The 15,570-nt window shown below is 42.6% G+C and overlaps 1 protein-coding gene across 1 annotated transcript in view; it reads right to left on the bottom strand.

The window, feature by feature from the left end:
- The window catches only part of ADARB2 (adenosine deaminase RNA specific B2 (inactive)), a 327,010-nt gene that overhangs the window by 42,351 nt on the left and 269,089 nt on the right, over positions 1-15,570 (bottom strand). The window contains exon 5 of the mRNA XM_052806329.1: positions 5,878-6,046. Coding sequence (XP_052662289.1) covers positions 5,878-6,046 — 169 coding nt within the window. The remainder of the gene's footprint in view (positions 1-5,877; positions 6,047-15,570) is intronic.

Below are 15,570 nucleotides of genomic sequence, written 5' to 3'. Positions count from 1 at the left end.
CTGCTGGTTTCTCTGCCTCCTGTTAGTGTAAACAGGGCTGCTTTCTACTCAGCCTCGGAGCAAGTCCTTGGCTTTAATCCAAGCTGCCTCTGCCTGTTTTATCCCGGTGCAGCCTCTGTGCTATTGAAGCTGTTTGGCTGTCACTCTTCCATGGTTTGGGTGTTTTGTCATTTTTTGATGCCGGGATGCGTTTGCTGTCAGGAGGAATTTACAGGCACATTAGCTCGCCTGTCAGGGACAGGGAGCCACACCAGCTGCTGAGCCGGGGCTGCCACATGCAGCTCCTTCATTTTCTGCTGGCTGTGGTGGAATTTCCCAACTGCACTAATTATATTATCGCCCTGATACAAGCCTCTGAAATAATAAAATACCTGTAAGTCCTGCTGCTTGGACATTAGAGCAATTGCAGTTAGTTTTAAATAATTCACCGCAAAATCAGCTGGGAGAATACAAAGCTGTGCAGTCCTAACGCCTGCTATTATTATGTTAAACCTCACCGGAGTGGGGGGCAGCTTGCAGTACTTAGAAACAGTTGCTATGTAGGGTTGGAGCAGTCATTCTTTGGGCTGGATTTCAGGAGTTCACAGTAATCAGCACCCATCCTGGTTTTACTGGTTATTGTTTTTCACTGATTAACCTTGCTCTCTTCCCTCTCCCTGAGTACCAAGAAGGGTCTGCGGCCACTGTGGCTGATGGTTTGGGTGATAGACAGCTGCTCTAAAAATAGATGGCAGGGCTGGAGGGCAAGGCAGCTTGACTCTTCCTCCAGAAGGCTGACATCCTCCGTACCACATATGGTCCTGACCTGCCTTTGGGATGGTTTTCTGGGGGCTGAACTCAAACATGAGATTCATTCTCCTGCACAGTGGCTGAACAGGTTAATAACGCAACTCTGAGAGTATTGCTATAAAAGAGTTTGGGATGCAATACCGTCTGCTGTGTCTCAGCAGAGATTCTTGTGCATGGGATGCTTGGGGAATTTCAAAGCCCAGGGGGACCCAGGGACCTTGCAAAAATGGTCCACGTGGAGCATGAGATGCACTTCTGCAAAGTGACTTCACCCCCAGCACCTGTACAGTTCTGCCTTCTCTCTGGGGTTGTCGTTTTGGGCTGTGAGTGGGAGAATGAGTTTGCAGCATCAGTCCTTTGCAATGCCACTTTGCACAGCCATACACACCTGCACAAAGCAATGAAGAGAGAAGCCCACAGTGAGCCCACAAATGTCATTCATTCTGGGGGTGGCACTAAAGGGTCATTTCCACATGCTGGCTGTGGCTAAAAGAACAGAATTTGTCCCTAAACCTTTGCCTGTTATGAATTTCCGTGGGAGAGTTAGGATTTGAGGCTGATTCAAGAAGAACATTTAAGAATGTGCTTAATTCTAATCTTGTGCTTAAGTTCATTATTTAGCATAACACATGCATATGTTTTGAGCTGACTTCAAGATTTAAGCATGTACTTATGGTTTAAGATATGCAAAATGTTTTGCTGAAACAAGTCCTCACCCTCTAAAAGAGAAGCAGAGGAGCTGTTTTTAGCACGTAAACATACGTACGGGAAATCTCTAGTACTACCTGCAACAGCACGGCATCCTAGAGAAACTAATAGCAGGCTTAAAAGGGACAGAGCTGCGTCCATTAAGAGGCTAGTAGGACAAAAATAAGAAATATTAGGTGTATAACAAGCAGCTGGTTTTCCTGGAGAAAACAGCTGGACTGGAGGAAGACTATTCCTTGTTTTTTATGTATAAACTAAACAGTTGTTTGCATCTGACTCACTGGAAGAACTTAGCTTCTGGTAAAATCATTGCTCCAGCACCTGCAGGTGCTGCAAGACTGCTATGGTACTGGTTTATTTTAAGAATAAGGCATTAGTTTTGTTTTCTTTAAAAAAGAAGAGTTGGATTTTCTTTTCTTCCCTATTGGTCAGTTGGTATAAATAATCCCACTGAAACCCATATAAATTTTACTGCCATCATTGCAAGAGATTCAGACTATGGTATTTGTGTACTTCTTGATAGCAATTTTTAGAAAAAGCTTCTCAAAAGGTCTTTCTTGTCCTTTTGTACATCAGAAAATTTATGTCTTACTTTTCATCTTTTTCGTGAAAGTCTTGAGAACTGGAGGATTATGGTTGTCATAAAAATGAAATCTGGGAGGAGTAAAGGTTTTAATCAGACTGGTTAGAAGCTGTCAGGTTTTAGTTGTGCTTTTGGCTTTTGTTTAACTCAAGCTCTAGACAATGAATTGTTGAAAGAAAGTTTCCTTTTGAAGTATTTGTCACTCTTGCTTCTTAGCAAGGGTAAAAAGTTCCCATTCTGGAACTCTCTTTCCCAATAAAAAAGTTGGGAAAGCCACACCTCTAATGTTTAGCAACATGAAGAGAAGGAAAAAAAAAGTAATTTACATAAAGCTGCAACTTTGGCTTGTGGATGGGACTGCTCTACAGTTCAAATATCTGAAGAAGTCACCCTATGCCCTCTTTATAGGAATGGAAAAAAATTTGCCCCAGTACATGGCAATTCATCTCACCTACAATAGATACTTGAATAAGTCTGTTGAGTCCCACTCTAGAGATGCCCATCTCTCTCCAGTGGTGATAAAAGGAGCCTTGGGGATCTAGTTCACACTCAACTGACTAACTTTTAGACAACTCAAGTACAGTGTCAAGAAGTATATTCAACCCAGTGACTCCGTCTCTCCTGGCCGTTAATTCTCTATCCTGACCCTCACTTTCTCCAGCCTCCTTGTCCCTGCTCTTTGAAGCCTTTCATGCTACACTCACGCAAGTACGTGTTTTGCTTTCACTGAGGTCAATGGCAGCATTTGTAAATTCTGGAGAAGTGGTTCCTTTTCGAGGACAGCATCGTATAGAAAAATAAGTCTTGCGCTGGAAATTCCTAAAGTTTGAAATCCAGCTGTGGAGATCAATTTGAGCAGGTAGGCTTGGTGGGAGGAAGATTTGTGGAAAATAGGGAATACTCTCCACAGAACAAACTTGTGGGTTCCATAGGGAGGGATGGAAAATTTAAGCTCTTTGAGCCAAGAACTATGCTTTCATTCTTTTTTGAGGTTAGGGAACCATTTTTTGGTCTCAGTTCATATAGGAATCTGTACAACAGGTTCCTGGCCTGGAAGAGGAATTTAATTTGGGCTAGGTAAGTGCAAATGCATAACAATGCAGAAGCCACATTTGTGTTTCCCCCAAGCTTGAGGAGCTAGTGTGCAGAGAGTCCCAGTGGAGCTGAGTTAACATGTCTATCCTAAAACCCCTGTCCTTTTAGCTATGCGGTGGCACCATGTGATTTTTCTGCCTGTGGGAGTTGTCTCTCTTTTTCTAGAGAAAAAGGGGTAAATATGACTTCGATGTGCAGAAAATGCATTTTTCATTTCATTTTGAACACCCCCGTTTTCTCGCTTGTCAAAGCTCTGGATGATGGCATAAAACTGAATGTAGCAATAAATACTAGAATTGAAGAATATATTATAGCACACAGTTTTACTTCCCCGTGGACTTTAAGGAAGCAAAATCTGATTTGACAATATCTCCAGCTCTATCTTTCAAAGGTGCTTAGCCTTGACAATTTTGATTCAGCTTTTTATCGTGTGTGCTGGTCAGAGAAGCAGTGGCGCCTGCTCTTGGCTGAACAGAGAGTGATTTGAAGTTATTGTGAACAGAGTTTGTGCTGCACTGAGGATTCTCTTAACAAAAGGCTGTTGACATTGATCCAAATAAAATAATAATATGACTGAACATGTTAGGGAGGTGGATCGATACAATAGTTTAAGATACAGTGGTAGCACTTGTTTCCCAAGAGACTGTAGCACGAAGCAAGTACCAGGGCTGCGACACTGATGAAAACATAATAATTTAATGTAAACTTGAAAGCAATTCAGATTGAAATAGAGAGTATATTGGTTTTGATTAAACCCTTCAGGGTTCTTGTCCCCCTTTGTTAGTCAAGCTCATCTACTCAATATACTCTCTTGTCTTCAACTCCAGTGTGAAGTGAAAATAATAACCATTATTCCTATTATTGTTGCTTCGGTGCAACAGTATCATAGGTGCTCACAAGAACACACAATCCTGCTCAGATTAATCCTTGTGTCTGTGACCTGATGCAAAACCTTCTGAAGTCAAAGAGAGTTTTTGCACAGAGGTTAATGCCCTTCTGATAAAGTCACGTGAAAATGCAAGCAAGAATGGAGGGCGGAAGAATGACCTATAGATAAGGGGGATTTTGTTTGTTTTCTGTCCTTGCTTCCTTCATTCCTTGGTTCCTTCCATGTAATAAATGCCACCTCAGCTTCACTTCTGCTCAGTTTTCATAGGATCATAGGATAATTCAGGCTGGAAAGGACCTCAGGTCTCTAGCCCAACCTCCTGCTCAAAGCAGTTTGCCAGGTTGCTCAGGGCTTTATTCACTCAGGTTTTGAAAATCTCCCAGAGAGGAGGGAGACTGCACAACCTTGCCAGGTGACCTGTTCCACTGCCTGCCTATTCCCATGCGGACAGTTTGTCCTAATGTTCAGACTAAGCTTCTCTTATTTCAGTGTGTGCCTGTTGTCTGTCATCTTCCCACTGTGCACCCTGGTAAAGATGCCAGCTCCATTGTATTGTTGACATGTTCTGCTGGGTCTGCCGGGTCTGCCATCCCATCTCCAGGCTGACCAGGCCCAGCTCCCTCAGCCCCTCCACACAGGCCAAGTGCTCTGGCCCCTCAGCATCCAGGTGGCCTTTGCTGGACCTGCTTCGATGGTTGATATCTTTTCTGTATTGGGGGACCCAAAACTGCGCATGGTATTGTAGATGTGGTCTAACGAGTGCTGAGTAGTAGGGGATGATCAATCCCTTGACTGACTCTTCCTACAGCCCAGGATCCTGTTGACCCTCTTTGCAGCCAGGCACACTGCTATCTCATGTTCAGCTTGCTGTCTGCCTATGAACCCTATCCGTTTTCAGTGGAGCTGCTCCCCAGCTGGTAAGAGTCCAGCCTGTGTTGTTGCAGGTCATTCTTTCCTCTTCGGTGAGAGACTTTCCATTTGTCCTTGTTGAGTTTTCTGTCAAAGTTTCTGCTGGCCCTGTCCTCCAGCTTGCCTGGATGACAGCCCAGCCCTCAAGCATATCGACTGGTCCTCCCCACAATATGGTGTCCTCTGCAAATCTTATAACCAATCACTACATAGCATTTTCCAGATTATTGATAGACATGATTAGCAAGGTCCCAGGATAGACCTCTGGGGTACCTCACTTATTACCAGCTTCCAGGCAATGTATGACCCATTAACCATTTAAATGGTAACAAGGTGGGTTTGGCTGAAGACAGGAACAATAATTCCTCTGTAATGATTCTACATGCTATAACATTTTAAAACATCGTAAAGAAGGAGTGAGTGAGAGCATCTTGCACTTTGGCACAAAGTTTACTGTACTGTTAACACTCATTGGTTCTCTAGTGAGTCAATTAAGGAATTAACGATCAATAAATCACTTCCTTGAGATATTTCAGCAGCAGCAAGGAAGACAGGAAAATGGCTGCAGCGAGCAAAATGACCCCTTTCCACTCTCTGGCCAGTGAATAATGCTAATAAGCCCGCACGTAAAGATTTGTATAAAATCATCAGGCTTCATAAAACCCAACTTTATGAGTCATATCTAATAGCTACTGAAAGAAAATCAGCTGAAGTAAAGGAGCTTATGACCCAACACTCTAGACTATGTAACTCGCATTTTTTTCTGTGCAGTGTATTGGTCCTTCATCAGCTAAAGACTCGGAAACAACAACATAAAGAAACAAGTAGTTCAAATGTCTGGAGGATGGATCTGTTCCACTGAAGGCTGTATAACATTGCCCAAGCATCAACAGAATTCAGTTACCTTAAGTGTAGTTCCAGCTGTGAGTAGAGGAAGTGAACAAATGCCCTTCTTGCCACAATTTCTGCATGGCAGTCGTTGACCGCAAGCCCTTGGTCATTAATGTATTCCCCATTTATACATTTGGTACCTGATGACAGCACTATAACCTGAGCTTGCCTGATGTCCAAACCTGTAGGAAGAAAAACAAAAGGGTTGTGAAATTGCCGGGCGTGAGTATGATATCATGATTGTTAAAGTTCTCACAGCTCACACTTTGATGTGGCAGCCCAGACAGCCCTAATGGGATGCTTGTTAAGGTGATGATATGGCCTTTGGAACATGCAGGAATCTCACATCTCTGTTATTAGAATAATAAGGGCTCTATTTCAGTCTCGCTGCTAATTCCAAGATAAAAGCTTGCCATGAAGTTTACTTGTTAAATCAATAACTACATCATAGAAGAGCATATGCTGTAGGGAGGTAATAAAGATCTCCTGCAGTGCTGATAAATGGCCAGGTTTTTATGAGCTGTTGAAGACATTTTCTGGTGGGAACACACACTCCCTGTAATGTTAGGTTTCATTGCTGTTGCACTGTAAGTACTAAATAAAATGCAAGTAACACTTCTGGAGCTGCTGTTTAAAAATCTCAGAGAAAAAACAGATCTGACTTTCAGTTCAGTTTCCTTTCCTTTTCTCCAAGAGCAGCTACATCGGTGCCTTTTCCACTGTGGTTTCAGGGACGGAGCATTCATCACTGAGACCAGCTTTGTTCCTCCATTGCCTCTCCAGATAATGGTGATGGCAATTGAAAGACATGCCTTTCTTGGTCCAGATAGACACTTTCTAGGATCAAATCCTGATTTCTTTGGAGTCAGTGGCAAAATGCTCACAGACTTCAACAGGACCCGAGTTTTGCTCTAAAATGTAGCTTATTTAGCCCTGTGGACAATTTCAAAGAAGAGTTAAGAAAGAACTGAGTCTAAACTGAAATAATCTATTGAACAGCACTTTTCAGGATGCATCTCTGAATACCAAGGAACAAAGGAGCAGCTCTTGGGAAAAAGGACTTTTCTGGCTGATGGGTGCTTCCTCTAGATGTGACAAAGTAGCCTAAGAGTGTTGGACTGTGTTTGACAGCTGTACACGACTGTGTGTAGGCAAACACATGTACAGTATAGCAAGTCAGACTGCTGGGGTTAGCGTGGTTGTGCCCATGTAGTGTCACCTGAGATGCCCACGGTGTCCTGCCTAACCTCTGACTGCTGTCCAGGAGGTTCTGCACCCTCCTCAAACATCTCACATGGAAATCCATAAAGTGACTCAGTGGAAATGGATGCCTGTGTTTAGGCAACTTAATCAAGCCCTCAAAGTCTGATGAGTCAGTGACGAAGACAGGCCTGAGGCTACAAGTACCTACAAGGGGAATGGAAACAATCTCACCATGGGCCATTGTGATGCTGTTTCTATGATGTTACTTTAGCTGTAGAAAAGCTTTAGGAATTATAGAGTCAGCAATATTATTTTTTTCTTATGATGAAGCCTATTGAGTGGCAGAAAAAACAAAAAATTGCAGAGATTTTTTGCGTTAGAAGCACCATGGTTGGGGCCATGTTCTCTCACAAGATCCACTGGTGTGATATGAGAAAACAGTTGAATGGAGAAAGGAAACTATATTTTAATCATGAAGGGCTGGTGCTGCCAGTGACGTCCCAGTTAGTAAATAGGACCAATAATACTTCATAATCTCCACACAGCACTGGGACTAGTGGTAGATGACAGGCTATAACACTGTTGCTATTCTTAATGTATATAATAGCAAATGATACCAAAATTATCTCATTCCTATATCAATATGACAGCTACATCAGTAGTCCAAAAGGTTTAGTGGTATTGTGGCATTGCAGCATTGTGACATTTGTATGAGAGGTGTAAGTATTGTGAAAAGTTCAGTTAATCACACCTGACCCCCTGGTTCTGACAGTCTCATACAGAAGTTGTTATAGGTGCAGTGACAAAGTATACATCACTATAAGTTTGTGCTGGAAGTTTAATCTCTATTTATTACTATAAATGTGGCCCCCCAAAAGTGTTTGGGAGTATTTATTAAAAAAAAAAAAAAAAGCTGGCAATCTAGAAAACCTGAGAAGTGAAGATGGAAGCACATGGGAGAATGCAGTGGAGAAATTAAATTACAAAGTGTTTGTGTTTATTCCCGTTTTATTACCAGATAAAAAGTTGAGGTGGACAAATGGCTCCTTCCCTACAAAGAAAGGTGTTTATAGTCTGTACATTAAAATTGCTTTGATGTCACTTTGCTTTAGGGTCATTACTTTCATGAGAAAAATAATAGGTACCTTAGATCAGACACATGTCCATCTAGTTAACTGTGTCTTTCACGTGGACTAACACCAAACAGTGCATGAGGCACTGCCCGCAACAGAAGTGTTTGAGTCCCACTCATCATCTCAAAAAGTAGTGTATGCTTTCCCGAAGAGTATAGAGTATTTTCCTTGGTTGGAAGGTCCCTGATAAGAATCAGCTATTTTTTGGTTCTGTTTTATTTATTTACCAATGTAGACAGAATCTTATTTTCCTCAGCACAGCAGAAGTACACCAGGAGGCAATTTCCTTCTTCAGAAGCCCATCAGCCTCTCTGCCTGCACCTGAGGACCTCCATCAATATTCCTTCTCAGGGCAGTGAGACTGCTTCCTTCACCTTACATTATCATACCCCTAATGTGCCTCCCCATCTCCCCCTTCACCTTGCAGTCAAAGCACTACACTCTGCAAATACAGAGCAGACCATCTGGGGAACCTGTCCTGCTCTCCTGCTCTCCAGGAGCTATACCTTACTCCCCCCTCCCAATCAGTCCAGTGCACAGTGTGATGCCTTTTATTTTTTCAAACATTTTATCCATAAATAAGCTTAACTCTTTCTCTCTTCTAGTATGAGTGTAAGATGACGAACGCGTTCAGGATTTTCTGTGAGGTCTGGATTTATTCACAAATGAAGCACAAAGGCACCCAACACCTATTGATGTAGCAAGAATATGAATCCCTCTAATGTTGTTTGCTATCACAATGTCCACCCACACAGTAATAGCAAGTGTGCTTGGGGTGTTCTTTTTTTGGGTGAATTAACTCGGTATGTTGGCTTTCAGTGATATGGAGCCCCAGTAGGTAGTCACGTGTGGACACAGCCTCGGGTGTCTTCCAGTCCTGGCGAGGTGCACGTGTTTGCAGAACATCACTGAGATGTTGCCTGGGGCTGGAGGAAATGGTGTCCAAGAATTTGCAGAACCAGTCTGAGTGTTAAACGTTGAAAATCTCCATGTATTTTCCATTTGCAATGACAGAAAATAAAACACGTTCCTTCATGCTCAGAAATACCCAAGAGTTATGTCTCACTACTATGGCACTCAGAAACACAGGTGTACATGACTTATGCATTAGCTCTGAAATATTTACACCTCACTGGGGAGCCAAATGGGGAAAGTGATCTGTGACCAGTGTAGCACCATTCAATGCTGCATGTGAGGGCACCCAGCATGATGAGAAATACTTCCAACAACCTGACAGTTGCTCGATGTGTTCAGGAACACATATGCTAACAGATTGCCCTCTTGCATGCCTTGTTTTGTACATACATAGGGTTGGAGGTTTATCCCCTCTGAAATGCTTGATATTATTTCCAGTGAACATAGGAGGAATTTGTCTCTGAGAGTAAGACACATGATGCCTAGTTGATGAAGGCAAATTTTAACATTGACTGATCACATTGGCATTTTAGGCAGCATTTCCAACTCTTGAGCCTAGGTACTTGCTTCAGTGATTCAGAATTAATGGGCACTTCTGTACATTTGTCTATTTTGCATAAAAAACAGTCATTACTAACTCTCGTTATTAATGTTTACTTCCTATTTTATTTTGCCTGCAAAATACTTCAAATTTCTCAAGTGATTTTTATTTACAAATGTCAAGCTACCTCTTAAACATTGATTAATTTAACCTCAGACATGTGGCAGATCTAGACCGAGCACATCATCAGGTTGTGCCTAGGAAAGCTATAGCGTTGGGTGTGGCAAAATCCTGAACTAGCACTAACCTGGCAACGCCAGCCATATGCCACCTTCCCTGCTTTGGGGTGTACGGCAGGGCACGATCCTAGAAGAGGATTGCTCTTGGCAAGACCCATGTTCTTACCGAGGGGAGCCAACCTCAGATGAAAGACCCAGGAATCTAACTGTGTTCAGGTCATTTGACAAACAAGAAGAAATGGGCTACATTATTATGACCTTAATTCCTGACCCACTGATTGTCGGAGTTCATGAGGCATTTCTTTCCCTCGCCGCCTTCTGCGAAGTAATGTTTGAGGAGACATTAGGTTAAAAGTAACTAGTGAATGATTTATAACAGGCACCTGCATTAGGTTTCTATTATTTGCCTAAAGACTCCTAATAGTTTTCAATTTGAAAAGGAAATGGAGCAGGGGAAAGGAAATTGAGGAGCTGTGTCAGCATACTGGCTGGATCCCGGCTAACGCCGTGTTGACGGGGACAGCTGGGAGAGCGGGAAGGGAAATAAAAGTTTTTATTTTCAAAAATTCTGCCAATCAATTAGTTGCGTTATAGAACAAAAACGGACCCCTAAATGACACACCATCTTTGATCACAGATTCAGTCTAATGATCTGGTGAGGTAATGAGTCTCTCGGGTGCTCTGCTGAAAGCCTGAGCCCTGCCCTGGGGTCTCGTAGGCAGGGTCTTCTCCCACAGCCAGGCAGGGGGGACCTCCACTCTGCTAATGTTCATGCTTGCTGCGTCAGTGATACTCCAGACTTGCATGTCATAGCCGAGCTGTTGAAAAGCAAATGGGTTTTATTATAAGCCATTTTCAGTTTGCTGACACCGGCGGTGGGATTCATTTCAGCTGTTCTGGATAACTGGAGTTTAGATGTCTGTAGCTGAGCTAATTGCTGTAGGGTGTCTTTATAGTCAAAGGAGAGGAACTTTCCTGGGAGGTGATTCACCTGGCCTATTTTAGATATTTGCTTTTCGATAGTCTGCATTACACCCTAATATTGCCACTTCTCTTCATGAACTCTGAAGACCTGTAGACACCCAGCAGAAGTATAGTTTTCTACAATGTAGGAAGATGCCTGTAGTAAGATTTCTCTTATTACAAGTAACCAAATACCATGTGCTAATCAAAACTCCCCAAATCGTAAGATGGCAAGGAGAGCAAATGTAGTGCCTTTTAAACTTTTTTTCCTGATTTTTAAACTTTCTGAGGTAATTTTTTTAGTTTTTTCCCCACAACAATTAAGTATAATTGTTTGTATTAATGTTAATATATTCATGGATGGTCATATTGCCTTGAGCTGGGCTATTACACACATAAAGCAAACAATGCTGTCTTCCCTACAGGATCTCTAAAAACATAAGTCCTGCAGCCACAGGGCTTGCAATAGAAATGATTCAGAAAGATGCTGACAGAAGAGACAGTAAGCAAGAAAAAATATGAAGGTTTTCTCAGCAGATAAGTTGGATATGGAGAACTGGCTGACATCTTACGGACTACAGTTATGAGCTGTGCTTTTAAGTCAGCCATGGCCATAAATGCAAACTGTCTACACCCATCTGCTTCGAGACACAGCTCTACCAATAAAACCAGAGAGTTTTGGCTAGTCTAATCAATGTTTCTACTGACTTTAATAGAGTTACTCTCACTTCTAGTGTGCTATGATCATTAAGACCTTCCATAATACAGAATTTGTAGCCCTGCATATTTATGTGTTGGAAAAGGAAAATCAAAATCACTAGGTAATTGCAAGAGGTGTTGACTTTTACATGCAATCAGAAAACTGAATCACACTGGCTGTATATGGAGAACTTCTGTGAAATTCAGTTAGCTTAATTCACATTGAACAGGATGGAGTTCGCAACTGCTAATGCCAGCATACAACTGGGATCACACTTTGGCTGCTCAGCAGCTGGTGCAACACGTAGAGAAACACCAGTCAGTATCATCTATTTCGCTGCATGTTTTAGACCTTGCTAGCGGTAATGAAATCTATCTTCTTTTTCAACATGACACCATGAAGACAACTCACTGCTTGGAATATATTCATTTTAAATTAGAAAAAATAATCAGAAAAATCAGGTTTGATTAATTACACCCCCCCCCCCCCCCCCCCCTTTATTGGGTTGGAGACAACTGACACAAAATCCTATGCTGTAAAGAGGAAAACCAGAAATAATGATAGTGTAACATCAACCCTTGTGAATAATTCATGGGGTACAATTTCATGTTATTTTAAATGGTGCTGCTTCTTTCTCTGATAAGCAATAATTTTATGCTCTTTCTTTACCTTTTTTAACAAATCAGTCAAAAGGACTGTCTATTGTTATCTGCAAAAAAGTGCATTTGGAATAATTTTCAAGGCAGCTTAATAGAGCTCTGATCACAGAGGAGGATTTTTTGTTTTTTTTTTAAATACCCTCTACTCGTAGCTGAATAAGTTCAGGTTTCCATTTCAGGTTTGTTTAGGGAAGGAAAATTTCTTGATGCTACATAGCACTGACAAGTTCCACATTATTTTCTGTTACCTTCTTCCCTGGCAGCTCTACTACATCCTTAGAATGGCTTTAATTTTGTAATAAGAGATAGTAAGACATGAAAGGGCAGTGATGCTGGAAAAGCTGCCTGCGGGCACAGCTGTGGGCACAGTCCTGCACCCCACTGTCCCAAGGCAGGTCCTTGAGCCTGCGCAGAGCTCTGCGGGGGACTGCACTGCCAGGCTGCGGGCTGCGCTTGCCACCCTGGGAATGGGCAATGTCCCACGCAAAATACTTCTGCAAAAGGGGGAAAGAGCTCTCCTCCCTGAAAAAAAGCAGGAAAAGGACATGTTTCTCTGAAAAGGAGTTGAAACCATTGTCCCTGTTTGTTAATGCTGGCATGGGGGTAGGTCTACAGTTAGAAGTGAGGGATGTGTTTACCCAGGTACACCAGTCCATTTGGCCTGTAACTTGGTGATGCACCTACAACCCCCTCTGAAGTTTCAAGAGGAGTGAAATCAAGATGCATGTGTGAGGTGGGAGCTGAAGATCGAGGGACTGGTGTGTGTGGCATGGAGTACCCTACCCTTCAGGTTCAATGTAGAATATGCACTCCTGACACACTGCTGTTCCCAGCTCCGCATGGAGAACAAAACCACCCTCGTGGCTCCAAAAAAAAAAAGAATATGTAGCCATAAGAGAAGAACTGTGTACAGCAGGCATGATTAACAATATGCATACAGTTATTAACAGTATGCATTTATCTGCCAGCAATAAAGACTCTGCTCAATGTTTTCTCTCCATTTTCTACAGTACCAGTGATGGTGATTGTGATCATTTCAGCGACAAATGGGAACCTGGGACTTCAGTGAGCACCCTGGCTGTGTCCCACAGCTTGCAATTGGTTGTCCCAAGGAGCAGCCCTGAGATGGATGGGAACGGCTGGTGTGAAGAAGTGGCTGACCAAAAAACTGGGAAAGCAGCAGCATGTTAAGGGCTTATGAAAAGTAATAGCAGAAGTCTGAACAAAAGGTAAATACATAGCTAGGAAATATTAGGAATAAAGAAGTTGCTAGCCGTGAGGTTAAAGGTATTTGGGGGTACAAATGGAAAGTAGTCTTTGAAATGCTGGAGTTGTGCAGGGATTTCTTTTCCTGACGTCAAACTGTGGGTTCTGTGAAAGTGAATATATTGTATTTCGGTGGAAAGAGAGGGTGTAGAGGGAGCCTCTGAGAGCCTCGTATTTTCTTCCTTTATTAATGTGTTGGGTAATCCTGCCTCTGACTGCGCCGCTTCGGGAAGGCTATTCTCTGCAGTGCTCTTCATCTTCGTCAGTGAATGAGCAGGGACAGAGGCGCAGTCCTCTCTGCCCCGATCTCTGATCCCTCTGTGCTGGAACCAAGGGCCAGGGTATTGTCTGAGAGCAGCCATGGCTCTCCTTTCACAGCCAGGCACAGTAAACTTCCCCCAATACCATGGGGTGTTTCTTTGTGAACAAATTCCAAATTCAGTTCCTCCGGAAGAAAAATCCCTTTCTGTCACAAACCAGTTTTGAACTGCTCGATCACATTGTCAGATGCCTGAAAAAGGACTCTTGCACTAATCCGTTTTGCAAGATGTTCCTATGCATGTCTTACCAGTAAGCCTCTGTCGTGGTTTAACCAGACAGAGGTTCACAAAGACAATTTCCCGGCCCAGAAAAGAATGGAGAGGAGGTTGCCAGAGTGGAGGCGAATCAGAAAACAGGGGCAAAACTGCTGAAGGCTGCAGACGAGAGTGACCCAACAGGAAAGAGTACAAAAATGAAATATATAAACCTTTGGTAAGTGAGACCTATGAATGTGGTATAAATGCTTCCAAGTATCTGAAGGGTGCAAACCCCAAGGAGAAATGTGGGTACTAAAGTTAGAGCAGTACAACTGAGGACCTGGGATGACATCACAGAAAATAAAAGTCAGGCTGAATAACTGGTGAGAATTATTAACAATGAGATCCATTAGACTAGAATGGTCTCCCAAGGTAGTGTTGAAAGCCCCATTGCTAATTGATTCATTTAAATCTAGACCGGAAAAAGCACTCGGGAATGCACCACAGGGAACAATCTTGCGCTTGCAGGGAAATGGGCTGGATGACTTAGTGGTCTTTCCCAGTTCTAATTTCTATGGTCCATTTCTCTCCTCCCCTTAGTGGATGGAAAGGATGAAATTCCATCAGCTTTGCTTCTGAGGAGCGTGGAAGGAGACAGTGCTGTTCTTGCAAGTACCAGTGCCTTTTGCCTTCCCTTCCTTTCCTGAAAGTGGGCTTTGGAAATCTGGAGGGGAAGGAGGGACAGTCAGCCCAGGCCCCTGCATGCTTCATCCCCACGGCAAATCCATGAGGATTTTTTTTAAGCTAAATTGGTAGTGGCAGAATCAATGGTATTTGAGGGTCCTTTCCTTTCATGTGAGTTTGAACACTGTTTTCCTCCACAGAAACAGAGCTGTGTAGGGGATTACAGGTAATTCTTAATTTTAAAACAGGATTGAACTGCACTTTGCCTGCCAGGTCCTGAGTGCAGATATCTGTGTTTCTCTAACAAATATGGTGCCACTGATATCTGAGCACTAGGTAAATTGACAGTCTTATATGCTAGTGAGATCCTTAATTGCTAGTGAGAAAGGATGAAATCCTGAATGTGGATTTTGGCAGATAAGTACAGGAGGAATTTATTCCTCATTATTTTTTTCTTAAGTGTGCTTGCATTTAAAAAAGTCTTCCTATGCTTTTTACTAGGTCAGTAAAGTAAAAGCAATGGTTGATGTCACTAAGCCTTTATTCACCCAATAAACTTCTGTTTTTAAGATGAGAAGCACTCTTTGTTATTGAGATTGGAAGAATTTCCAGTTTGGCTTATCACAGAGCAGAATGAAAGTCTGTATTTTCCAACTCCCTGCTTCATACACTTAGGGATGGAAACAGAAGTGCCTATTTTTCATTTCCATGTTTTATGTTAATTATTATGCCCATCCTGGTGGCAAATGCAATTATATGTGACACAGAGCCAGGGCTTCGCCTGCATCCAGGTTTTGAGAGATGTCAGTTACTATTTGAATCAGAAATATTCTTGAAACAGCAAGAACCAAATGCTAAGTCCAGAGACAGTTAATGGTCTGGGAT

This window comes from Harpia harpyja, chromosome 1 (assembly GCF_026419915.1).
Source record: "Harpia harpyja isolate bHarHar1 chromosome 1, bHarHar1 primary haplotype, whole genome shotgun sequence".
Classification (NCBI taxonomy): domain Eukaryota; kingdom Metazoa; phylum Chordata; class Aves; order Accipitriformes; family Accipitridae; genus Harpia; species Harpia harpyja.
Note: the sequence above shows the minus strand (reverse complement) of the source record. Positions and strands in the feature narration are given on the sequence as shown.